This window comes from Hyalella azteca, unplaced genomic scaffold (genome assembly GCF_000764305.2).
Source record: "Hyalella azteca isolate HAZT.00-mixed unplaced genomic scaffold, Hazt_2.0.2 contig9045, whole genome shotgun sequence".
Lineage (NCBI taxonomy): Eukaryota > Metazoa > Arthropoda > Malacostraca > Amphipoda > Hyalellidae > Hyalella > Hyalella azteca.
This window is the reverse complement of record NW_025939125.1, coordinates 18,447-29,670: the sequence shown is the minus strand read 5'-3', so window position 1 is coordinate 29,670 and position 11,224 is coordinate 18,447. Positions and strand designations below refer to the sequence as shown.

The following is an 11,224-nucleotide window of genomic DNA, read 5'->3' as shown; positions in this document are numbered from 1 at the left end:
ATACTTACGTAACACGTACTTTTTTTGTCGTAAGTACAAAAAAATACGAAGTTTTGATATTCCGGCCCCGGGAGATTGTTTTAACAGATTGTACTGAATCCCACTTCTCTACCGTCTACAACAAACAATTCATTATTTAATTAACTAATTAAATGATCATGTTTTCAGACCCACTTCTCTACCGTCTACAGCAAACAATACATTATTTATTTAATCAACTAATTAAATGATCATGTTTTTAGACCCACTCTTCCACAGTTTGCAGCTGACAATTAATTAATTATTTTATCAAATAATTCATCAATTAATTAAATGATTATATTTTCAGACCCTCTTCTCTACCGTCTGTAGCAGAAAATGAATTCAACATTATAATAATTTAACTAATTAATAAATTAGTTAAATAATTATATTGTTCAATTAAATAATTGTTCAATTATATTTTGAGACAGGCGATCGACAGAAATTATGTCGGAATTAGTCCTACACTCACACGTATAAATTTCTTTATTTTATCCATATAAATATTTTATGCAATATTAATTCACTATTAAATATACTATAATAACAAATAAATATTATATATTACCTATTACAAATACACTATACTATTAATATACATAAAATACATTATATAATATATATTTATTATACATTATATAACAAATATATCAACATATATTTAATAATATATATATTATATAAATAAATATATTATAGGCGTTCGTATTAGGAAAGTTTGCCGTGACCCACCTTGAGTGTGGTGCTGCCGTGTGTGCCGTGACCCACCTTGAGTGTAGTGCTGCCGTGTGTGCCGTGACCCACCTTGAGTGTGGTGCTGCCGTGTGCCGTGACCCACCTTGAGTGTGGTGCTGCCGTGTGCCGTGTGCGGGTCGTAGGGCGACACGGCGCCCTCAGGGGCGATGTGGCGAGGGGGGCGCTGCCGACTCTCGTGCTCCACGGTCCCCGTCGCCCTTTTTTTTATTCAATCAATTATTAAATAAACTATTTAATAAATTATTAAAAATATTATTGAAAAATTATAAAAAATATTCAATAAATTATAAAATAAATTAATCAAAAATTAAATATATTATGACAAAAATTATAAAAAAATTGTAAATAAAATATTCAATAAATTATTAGATAAATTATGTAAATTAAAAAAGATACCAACAAATAATACATTATTTAAATAAGTAGTCTCTCCACCAAACCCATTCAATGTAATTCTTAACAACATTAAATAAATTAATTAGCATTTTGTCGATGCGATTCAATTCATTATTAATGCTAATCCTACCTAAATAAAACAAATTGATAATAATTTCGTCAAACATAACAATTATTTTCACCACATTGTTATATTTATTAATTAATAAAAAAGTACTTAGTTTTGTATTATTTAATTAATTTTTTATTAAGTAATTTTTTATTAATTAAGTAATTTTAATTGGAACTTGACATGTTAATTAACATGTTTTAATTAAATTTAATACCATTTATTCAATAATTTTCAATAATTTANCAAGAGCCAGCAGCGCGCCGCCTCCGCCGCCTCCGCCGCCGAGACCTCGCCCGACTCTTCGGTCTACGAGCCCGCCAGTCCGGGGCACGATCTCTTCTCTGCACAGTGGGTGCTGTGTGCTGTGTGCTGTGTACTGTGTTGTGTTGTACCTCGCCGGACTCTTCGGTCTACGAGCCCGCCAGTCCGGGGCACGATCTCTTCTCTGCACAGTGGGTGCTGTGTGCTGTGTGTTGTGTGCTGTGTGCTGTGCTGTGTTGTGCTCTACTGTGTTGTGTTGTGCTGTATCTCGCCGGACTCTTCGGTCTACGAGCCCGCCAGTCCGGGGCACGATCTCTTCTCTGCACAGTGGGTGTTGTGTGTTGTGTGCTGTGCTGTGTTGTGCTGTGTTCTACTGTGTTGTGTTGTGCTGTATCCTTAGTATCCTTAGTATTTGTTTGGGACATAGCAGTCCCAGGACACGATGGATCGCCGCCTCTGATTATCGTTCATCCGCCCTCATTTGGGCCACCTGATGCACGATGCTGTTGCTTGCTTCTCGCCGCTGGTAGCCCACAACATGGTTACTGTGGCGTCCATGTCGCCCACAACATGGTTACTGTGGCGTCCATGTCGCCCACAACATGGTTACTGTGGCACCCGCGTATCTCACCGTGCCCAGGCCCCGCACCCCGCGTATCTCACCGTGCCCAGGCCTTAGTATCCTTGTACCTCGCCCGACTCTTCGGTCTACGAGCCCGCTAGTCCGGGGCACGATCTCTTCTCTGCACAGTGGGTGTTGTGTGCTGTCGTGTGCGATGTGCTGTGTGCTGTGCTGTGTAATGTGCTGTGTGCTGTGTTGTGTGGTCTATACACACTGTGTGCTGTGCTGTGTGTGCTGTGTGGTATGCTGTGTGCTGTGCAGTACTGAGTGTTACGCTTGTGATGAGCGATATTATGTGCTAAGATGCATGGGTACCGTGATGTGTGCTCATGATGTGGAAGCCTGTATGTTGAAACGTATTGTGTTGAAATGTTCGAGTTGTAGTTCACTGTGTTGAAGTGTACAAGTTGTATTGCGTTGAAGTCTACAAGTTGTATTGTGTTGAAATATACAAGTTATATTGTTGAAGTTTACGATAATTCACCTCGCAGGTACGGGTTCGGGGCGAGCGAGTTGAGTTTCAACTCACATTACAACTTCAGCCCACGACCAGGAGGTGCGAGCAGCGCCGGCCTCGACGTGTCGTCAGCTGATTCTACGACTTACGACCATCATAACAGGTGCTTACGACCCCCACAACAGGGGCTTACGACCCTCACAACAGGTGCTTACGACCCCCACAACAGGTGCTTACGACCCCCACAACAGGTGCTTACGACCCCCACAACATCACTCTATTTTCTTGTCTATGATTGGTGGATTTGGCTTGAAAGGCCGTCAATGATTGGCTGATGAACTTACGATCTCTTAACTTGAAAGTATAGTCCCTGGGGCGATCCCCCTGTCGTGAGGCCTAAAGTATAGGCCCCGTGGGGCCTAAAGCATAGGCCCATAGCTGGAGCGACCCCCTATCGGTAGTGTCGTACCTGACCGAGGGGGTCTCTTGTGAAAATGAGACCGGGGAACCACAACAACAACGACCACCACAACAGGTGCCCCCCCCACTAACACTCTCATCCCCCTCTTCCCCAGGTCGTGCATGGATGGCCCCCCTCTGGACCCTGGGGGGGACTCATCCCCCCCCTCCTCGTCCCCCTTCTCCCCCTGCCGGGGGGACCGTCAGTGGAAGACGTCCGAGGCCGTGCCCGCGGCCTGGCAATACCGTGGGTTACTCTTATTATTATTATTGTTATTGTTATTATCATCATTATCATCATTATTATCATTATTATTAATATTATTATTATTATTGTTATTAATGATATTATTATTATTATTACTGTTATTAATACTATTATTTTTATTATTATTATTGCCATTATTATTATTATTAACCTTATTATTATTATTATTGTAAATATTTTTGTTGTTGCTGTTACCTGACATCCCTTACCCCCCTCCCCCTCTCGCCCTCAGGCAAGGCAGTGGGGGGATTGAGAAGTCCCCCCCTGGTGGGGGGCAGCTGCTCCCCCCCGGACGTGCCTTTGCAGGGGGGGAGCCTGAGCCACGACATGGAGGTGCTCATCAAGCAGGAGGTGGACGGGCTGGACGTGGGGGGCCTGCAGTCCCCACACGTCACGGGGGACGAGGGGGACGATGGTGCCTCGTCAGGTGAGAGGGGGGGATGTACATCAAATAATATATATGCCATTAAAATATAAATGAAATATATGTCATTAAAATTTGGATAAAATATTTGCCACTAAAATATAACTAAAATATATGTTATCAAAATATAAGTAAAATATATTAAATTGAAATATAAATAAAATACATGATATTAAAATAATGAGGACGAGTGAACATGCGAGCGCAGCCATGGGCCAGCATATATTTATATATAATTTATATAATGTAATTAATATAAATAAGCCGCGGAGCCAAGTCTCAGGCTCAGCGCGCACTAACTACACGCAGCCGTAAAGCTAACACTGCAGACTGCGCTGGGATGCTACAAGCCGTACTAGAGACACAGCGCTTGAAGATGATAACGTCATAGGTGTTCAGCTATACCTAAGCATGGCCGATTATAACGAGCCGTTCTGCATCCGGCCTCATCTGCTCCGGCCTAACCTCTTCTGGCCTAACTTATTCTCGCCTAACCTCTTCTGGCCTAACCTTTTCTGGCCTAACCTCTTCTGGCCTAACCTCTTCCGGCCTAACCTCTTCTGGCCTAACCTCTTCCGGCCTAACATCTTCTGGCCTAACCTTTTCCGGCCTAACATCTTCTGGATTAACCTCTTCTGGCCTAACCTCTTCTGGCCTAACATCTTCTGGATTAACCTCTTCTGGCCTAACCTCTTCTGGCCTAACCTCTTATGGCCTAACATCTTCTGGCCTAACATCTTCTGGCCTAACATCTTCTGGCCTAACCTCTTCTGGCCTAACATCTTCTGGCCTAACCTCTTCTGGCTTAACCTATTCACGCTGCCCCGCCTCCCCACCAAATTGCAGCCAATGACTGTCTCTACCAGCTCACTTGCTCCGCCTCTTTAACTTCCCGCAGCCAATGAGGTTAGGTTAGATCCGTTCTGGTATTTTTGGGTGGAGAAATGTTGCAAAGGCGAGAATAGGTTAGTTCGGACTTGGTTATGCCAGATACAGTATGGCAATGCCCAACTTGAGCAATAAGCACTTCATCGTGCTTAGACGGTGGCTGTAAACGTTGCCTGTCGGAGACCAACACAGCCCAGCATCAAAGAAACTATGTGATCCCTTCCTACAATAACAAAGCTTCCAACAATTCTGCTCTGTCACAATATCGGCTGCAATCAAATCAGGTGCAAACATAGCATTTGAATTAGGCCAACCAGCCTTCAGCAAAGAAGCCTTGAATATATAGTATAGCTCAGAATCGTTCACTAACAAAGAAAATAATTTTGCACGAACAGCCTACGTTAACGTATTGGAAAAATCTTAGGTCGTCGGCTTACAAATAAAACTGGCGATTGAATTGGCATTGTTTCACTCTTCACATATGTGAACAAATTATTATTGGATAAATAAAACGTTTTATCATGTTGATGATTCTATTCTTCTTTAGATTTAGTACAAACCTGTAATTAATATTTTAAGGGAAGCGTACATCCGAACACGATACTAGTGGCCCACCGCAGACAACATTGTGTGCTCAGTTGCAAACATAATACAGGAGATAGACAGGAGATTTCTTTTTTATTGTGTGATTACTGCATTTGAAATATGTATCGTATATATAATCTGTTTCATCACGAACTTTATTTCCTAAGAACTTCACTGTAACGATCATCGTTGCTAAATTTGTCGAATGGAAAATCTACCCCGTTAAAATTTGAAACAGTTTTGCTCAGAGCAGGCAAGGAGCAGTGAGGAGGCAGGTAAAGAGCATGCATGCATGTCCATTTTTGAAGCCTGCACGTACGTATAACGAATTAAATCAATGCTACAAAACGGCCGCTACCGGCGATGGTGGTTTAAATCCTGCTTCAAACCTGCACTGCCGCTGCAATCGTCCCGACTTCTGCTCTCTAACTGGGTACCGACTAACGACCGGCCGTAACAAGTTATATAATAATAATATTATAGCGGTTTCAGCGTTCATTAGGCCGTAAGCCTGTCGCCGATTCTTAACATTGCAGAACATCCGTAGCTTGTTGTGGACTCGAACTCGCAACTCACTGCTCCGATCCTGCTACTCAGGGCCTATACTTTAAAAAAAAAGTTAAGAGATCGTAAGTTCATCGGCCAATCATTGACGGCCTTTCAAGCAAAATCCACCAATCATAGAAAAGAAAATAGAGCGTAAATACTTACGTTCACTTAGCGAATTTTGAAAATATGGCCCCTGAACTGTAATCACTGGGCCACCCAAACGATTGGATGACCATTTATCTTACATTGCAACGACTCTCGTGTTACGCTGTGGAGCCGTGGATATATTCTACGCCTGTCAGTAATGGCATACCCATTACCCTCTTAATAGAACGCCTGTCCCTCAGTAATGTTACCCCCATTACCCTGCTAATGGACTCCCCCTCCCCCAGACCTGCTGGGGTCAGTGGACAGCACGACGGTATTACCCTTCCTGTCATCGGGGGATGGCTCCCCCCAGCCCAACGCCCCCCTGGTCCCCCACCAGTACCAGGGGGGTGACCTGCATGACTTCCACCCCCACCACCTCCCCCAGCACCACCAGCACCTCCAGCACCACCAGCACCACCACCAGCAGCACCAGCAGCAGTTGGTGCAGCGGGAGTTCACCAACAACATCCCTGGCTTCATCCACATGACCAACCAGGAGCAAGCCATCCGCACCTCCGCCATGTTGTATGAGGACATCATAGCGGGCTATGGTGAGTGTGGTGACATGGCGGGCTATGGTGAGTGTGATGACATGGCGGGCTATGGTGAGTGTGGTGACATCATAGCGGGCTATGGTGAGTGTCGTGACATGGCGGGCTATGGTGAGTGTGGTGACATGGCGGGCTATGGTGAGTGTGGTGACATGGCGGGCTATGGTGAGTGTGATGACATGGCGGGCTATGGTGAGTGTGATGACATTGCAGAGACAGACGAAGTAAGCAACGTGTTGGCTCGTCTCCTCGGCAGCGCCATGCGGGAGAGCGTCGAGACGCTGGGGCGCCGGGCACCGCTGCAAGACAACGCTAACTACTTCGCTAAAATGGTGAGAACATTACGCCATTACATCAGCCATTTACTTCTTTATTAACGCTAATTAATTACTTCGCTAAAATGGTGAGACCTTATTCCGTATGTTTTTTATGTTGAGTCTGGGACTTCCTAGTCCCCGGTCACGCTGATGCGCCGCCTTCGTCGTCCTCCGTCTCCGAGTCGTCGTCGGATGTAACGATGGACGTGTTCCGTTTATTTGCCCTCATTTGGGCCAGCTGATGCAAGATGCTGTTGCTTGTCACTNCGAAGAGTCTGAACTCTGGCCGCGGCTCGGTTGTTAAATGGGAATCCTACACACTGCACAGTCTCTCCCTCCTTTTACTTTGATATTTCAATATTTTGAAGGTTTCACTATCAAAGTTGGGAGCCAGGCTGCCAATCATCTATCCATTAAGTGTGAAATACCTCTCTCCTCTCTAGTGAGTACACTGTACAGTCCCAGACGTTTACACCTGTCGCAGTAGCATACCTAGGTCGCTCATCCTGCTCATCTAGGTCTGTTGAACTGACTCCTATTGCTAAACCGTGCCTGCCTTTACTGGCAGTCTGGCACCCAAAGCTGGCAGCAGTACTCCAGAAATTGGAACACGAGGGCTTCGAAAGCTATAATCAATGTCTCCGCTTCTCTTGTTCTAAATCTCCGCCCGATCCACTCCATCTGTTGTCTTCCTTTAGTACCTATTGCAGTGATGAGGTCATCAAAAGTAGCTTCGGTACTCATCAACTCCCAGTGATTGCGAACAGTTGCTTCTCCTAAATTTCTGTACCGTCTGATGCCAAGAAGCGATGCAGCGTCATGGTCTCTGTATCTCGTTACTTCGAACTTAATGCCGTTGAATTGCATATTGTTCACTAGGGCCCAATCTTAGATTGACCACAAGTCATCCTGTAGCCTCTCGCAGGCTAGGTCATCTGTGAAGGATCACAGTTCCTTGTATCGCATTCTTGTATCGTCCGCAAATGATGATGTAGATGCGTAGGTAAGCTTCGAATCGACGTCAGCGATGTGGATGAGGAAGAGGATCGGTCCAAGCACTGAGCCTTGTGGCACTCCGCTTTTCACCTTCGTTTCGCCCGATTTCGAGGTTCCAATTGCGACAGCTTGTACTCTACCTGTTAGGAAGTTGTGGATCCATCAGTGCTTAACCAATACACCAGCCCAACAGGACAACGCTAACTACTTCGATGAAATAATGAAAGTATTTAACCGTTGCACCGGCAGGACTCTACAAATTACTTATATCATTAGTCAGCTTAAATCGCAAGTTCACTGAAAATTCAAAAGCGAAAAATACTCTGCGTAAATTCACCATATTTGCATTGATAAAGTTAGATGAGCTCCATCATTTTAAAAAATCTACAAAATACAAGTACGATAAAATGAGAATAGGATTTTTATCGGTTGTATATAGGAACTAATTTTTTTCTCTATTCATCGCAAATGTATTCTATGGACTTTGAACTGATGATAGAGCTGGTCTAACGTTCTCAATAAAGATTTGATAAACTTGTTTGGCGTTTTCTTTGCTTTTCAATTCTTATTGAACTTACGATTTAAGCAGATAAATGATTTAAATAATTGCTGTATAACGAGCGCTTCATTAGCAACTCTGTTCGGGGTGCATCCCGGAGGTCAGCTTTGCCACACTTCACACTTAACCCTCCACCGCCGTATGCCACTCTCCGGGAACATAACTTTCAACTTAAATTATACGTAAACTATTGAGTGTAGCTACCTGAGGACGATTGTGCGCAACAGAGAATATTTTTAAAGTTGTCGTACGTGGCGGCAACCATCAGTGCAAGTCATTTAGCGCTCACTAGCAACGTATCCTTTTTGTGAAGTAGGCTTGTGACAATATTGCTCCGGTTACTCATGTCAGGCGGTAGAGGGTTAAAACCATAGCGCTGGATGCCCACAGCCGCTGCTTAAGGTGGTGCTTGAAAGCCGCGAGCTCTCAGGCAGGCTTGGCTGAATCCCTATGGGAATCTATCACTACGTATAGTCATTGTAACTCCGCTCGTAAATGAAATATCAATCTAAATTTTTTCATGCTCATTCAGCTATTTATTTACAATTTCTCTACAGTAACAAAAAATATGTATATTTTGTCTAGCATTAGTTATGATAGAGGAAAATGTTGTACATCGCTCAATCAATANTCTAGCACTAAGTGTAGCTAGTTGGGTCATGATTGGCTCCAGGACTTATTTACAAATTAAATTTGTGGCTCATGGGTGCGCTTCCACTCTCATCGTTTTCTATTATCATTAACTGTCATCATTATCTATTATTATTTTTATCATCATTATTTATTATCATTTTCTCTTATTTATTATCATTGTCCACCAGAGACACGAGGACGTGTGGATGGACACGGCGCGGACGCTGGCGGACGTCATGCAACTTATCATCGAATTTGCGAAACTCGTTCCGGGCTTTAGGAAGTTCCCGCAGGCGGACCAGATCAACCTGCTCAAGTGTGGCGGTGAGTGGCAGGGCAACCTGCTCAAGTGTGGCGAAGGTGGTTATCCTGCTTAACTGTGAAGAGAACACAGTTAAATTTAATTCATGACTGACGGGAAGAATGATTCGCTAATATTTGGCCAACAGGTTGGAATACGGCCTTTGTCAGTAAATAAACGTAAAATTATAACTACATTAGTCAATTACGTCGCAGGGCTCATAGTACAAAAAAATTAGTTTTAGCGCAACAAGGGAACAAGTTTAAACGATGAAAATCTGCGCGAAATGAGGAAGTTACTTTACATTACTTATACTTTATAGTGATGCCATCAACACCTGACGCTGTCCTTTCTCCTCACATCACTCAGGGCAATGAGTGAGACTTTGTCCGAAAAACTTGGAAGTTTTTGTCCTTGTGCTGGTCATCATGAGTGAGCCGCAACAACGACCTGCGCCTTCACCTCTACCCTCACTATACTTCCAATTTTACCCGCACTTTACCCCACACTACCCCCACTTTACCCTCACTTTACCCTCACATTACCCTAACATTACCCCCACTTTACCCTCACATTACCCTCAGGAGGCTTCGAGATCGCGCTGGTATGGATGAGCCGCAACTATGACCTGCAGAAGGACTGCGTGCTGTACAACAACTGCTACGTGCCCGCCTCCAGCTTCGCGACCAAGGACAAGCTCGAGGAGGCCCTCGTCAAGGATGTGTACCAGTTCGGCCACACGCTGGCCCAGCTCAAGCTCTGTGAGAAGGAACTGGGGCTCTTCGCGGCCATTGTGCTGCTGCAGGCTGGTAAATATGTGTGATTGTGTTGTGTATATGTGTGCTTGTGTTGGTTGTGTTATGTATGTTTACAACATTACTTATAGCGACCATTGTGCTGCTGCAGGCTGATAAATATGTGTGCTTATGTTGTGTATATGTGTGCTTGTGTTGGTTGTGTTATGTATGTTTACAACATTACTTATAGCGACCATTGTGCTGCTGCAGGCTGGTAAATATGTGTGCTTGTGTTGTGTATATGTGTGCTTGTGTTGATTGTGTTATGTATGTTTACGACATTACTCTTTTTAGTTGCTGCAGTCCGTCAATTTGTCATGGTTATCATTATTGTATAATTGCTAATTATCTTTGTTATATAATTTTATAATTATACTATTATATAATTAGATAAAATTATTATATAATTGCCATTTATCTTATTGTATCATTGCTATTTATTTCTCAAGTTTGCTTAACTCGCAAGTTCAGTCAAAATTAAAAGGCAGAAAAACGCTTTAGCCAATACATGGTGAATTTTGTGTCGTTTTTTTTTGCTTTAAAAATGTTTAATAATGTTTCTTTGCTGTTCATGATAGAAAATTAAGATATTGACATAGCACTACCTTTGTCTTGTTTGTGCAGATAGCACCACCTTTGTCTTGTTTGTGCAGATAGCACCACCTTTGTCGTGTTCGTGCAGATAGCACCACCTTTGTCGTGTTGTGTGCAGATAGCACCACCTTTGTCGTGTTGTGTGCAGATAGCACCACCTTTGTCGTGTTGTGTGCAGATAGCACCACCTTTGTTGTGTTTGTGCTGATAGCACCACCTTTGTCGTGTAGTGTGCAGATAGCACCACCTTTGTCGTGTTGTGCTGATAGCACCACCTTTGTCGTGTTGTGTGCAGATAGCACCACCTTTGTTGTGTTTGTGCTGATAGCACCACCTTTGTCGTGTAGTGGTCTCTTATACACATCTAGATGTGTATAAGAGACAGCCAGAGACACGAGGACGTGTGGATGGACACGGCGCGGACGCTGGCGGACGTCATGCAACTTATCATCGAATTTGCGAAACTCGTTCCGGGCTTTAGGAAGTTCCCGCAGGCGGACCAGATCAACCTGCTCAAGTGTGGCGGTG

The 11,224-nt window shown here is 43.7% G+C and overlaps 1 protein-coding gene across 1 annotated transcript; it reads left to right on the top strand.

Moving 5' to 3' along the window:
* The first annotated feature begins 1,534 nt into the window (after positions 1-1,534).
* LOC108680284 (probable nuclear hormone receptor HR3) lies at positions 1,535-10,128 on the top strand. Its single transcript, XM_018169081.2, has 8 exons — positions 1,535-1,633; positions 2,660-2,788; positions 3,201-3,331; positions 3,585-3,779; positions 6,191-6,499; positions 6,713-6,831; positions 9,193-9,328; positions 9,890-10,128. Exons 3-8 carry the CDS (start codon positions 3,208-3,210, stop codon positions 10,126-10,128), a joined length of 1,122 nt encoding a protein of 373 aa, XP_018024570.1. The 5' UTR covers positions 1,535-1,633; positions 2,660-2,788; positions 3,201-3,207.
* Positions 10,129-11,224: the final 1,096 nt, after the last annotated feature.

Coding starts and splice junctions, on each gene's coding strand:
- LOC108680284 (XM_018169081.2), top strand. CDS start 3,208: ATGGATGGCCCCCCTCTGGACCCTGGGGGGGACTCATCCCCCCCCTCC. Junction 3,780..6,190: donor GGACGATGGTGCCTCGTCAG/GTGAGAGGGGGG, acceptor CCCCTCCCCCAG/ACCTGCTGGGGTCAGTGGAC. Junction 9,329..9,889: donor CAACCTGCTCAAGTGTGGCG/GTGAGTGGCAGG, acceptor CATTACCCTCAG/GAGGCTTCGAGATCGCGCTG.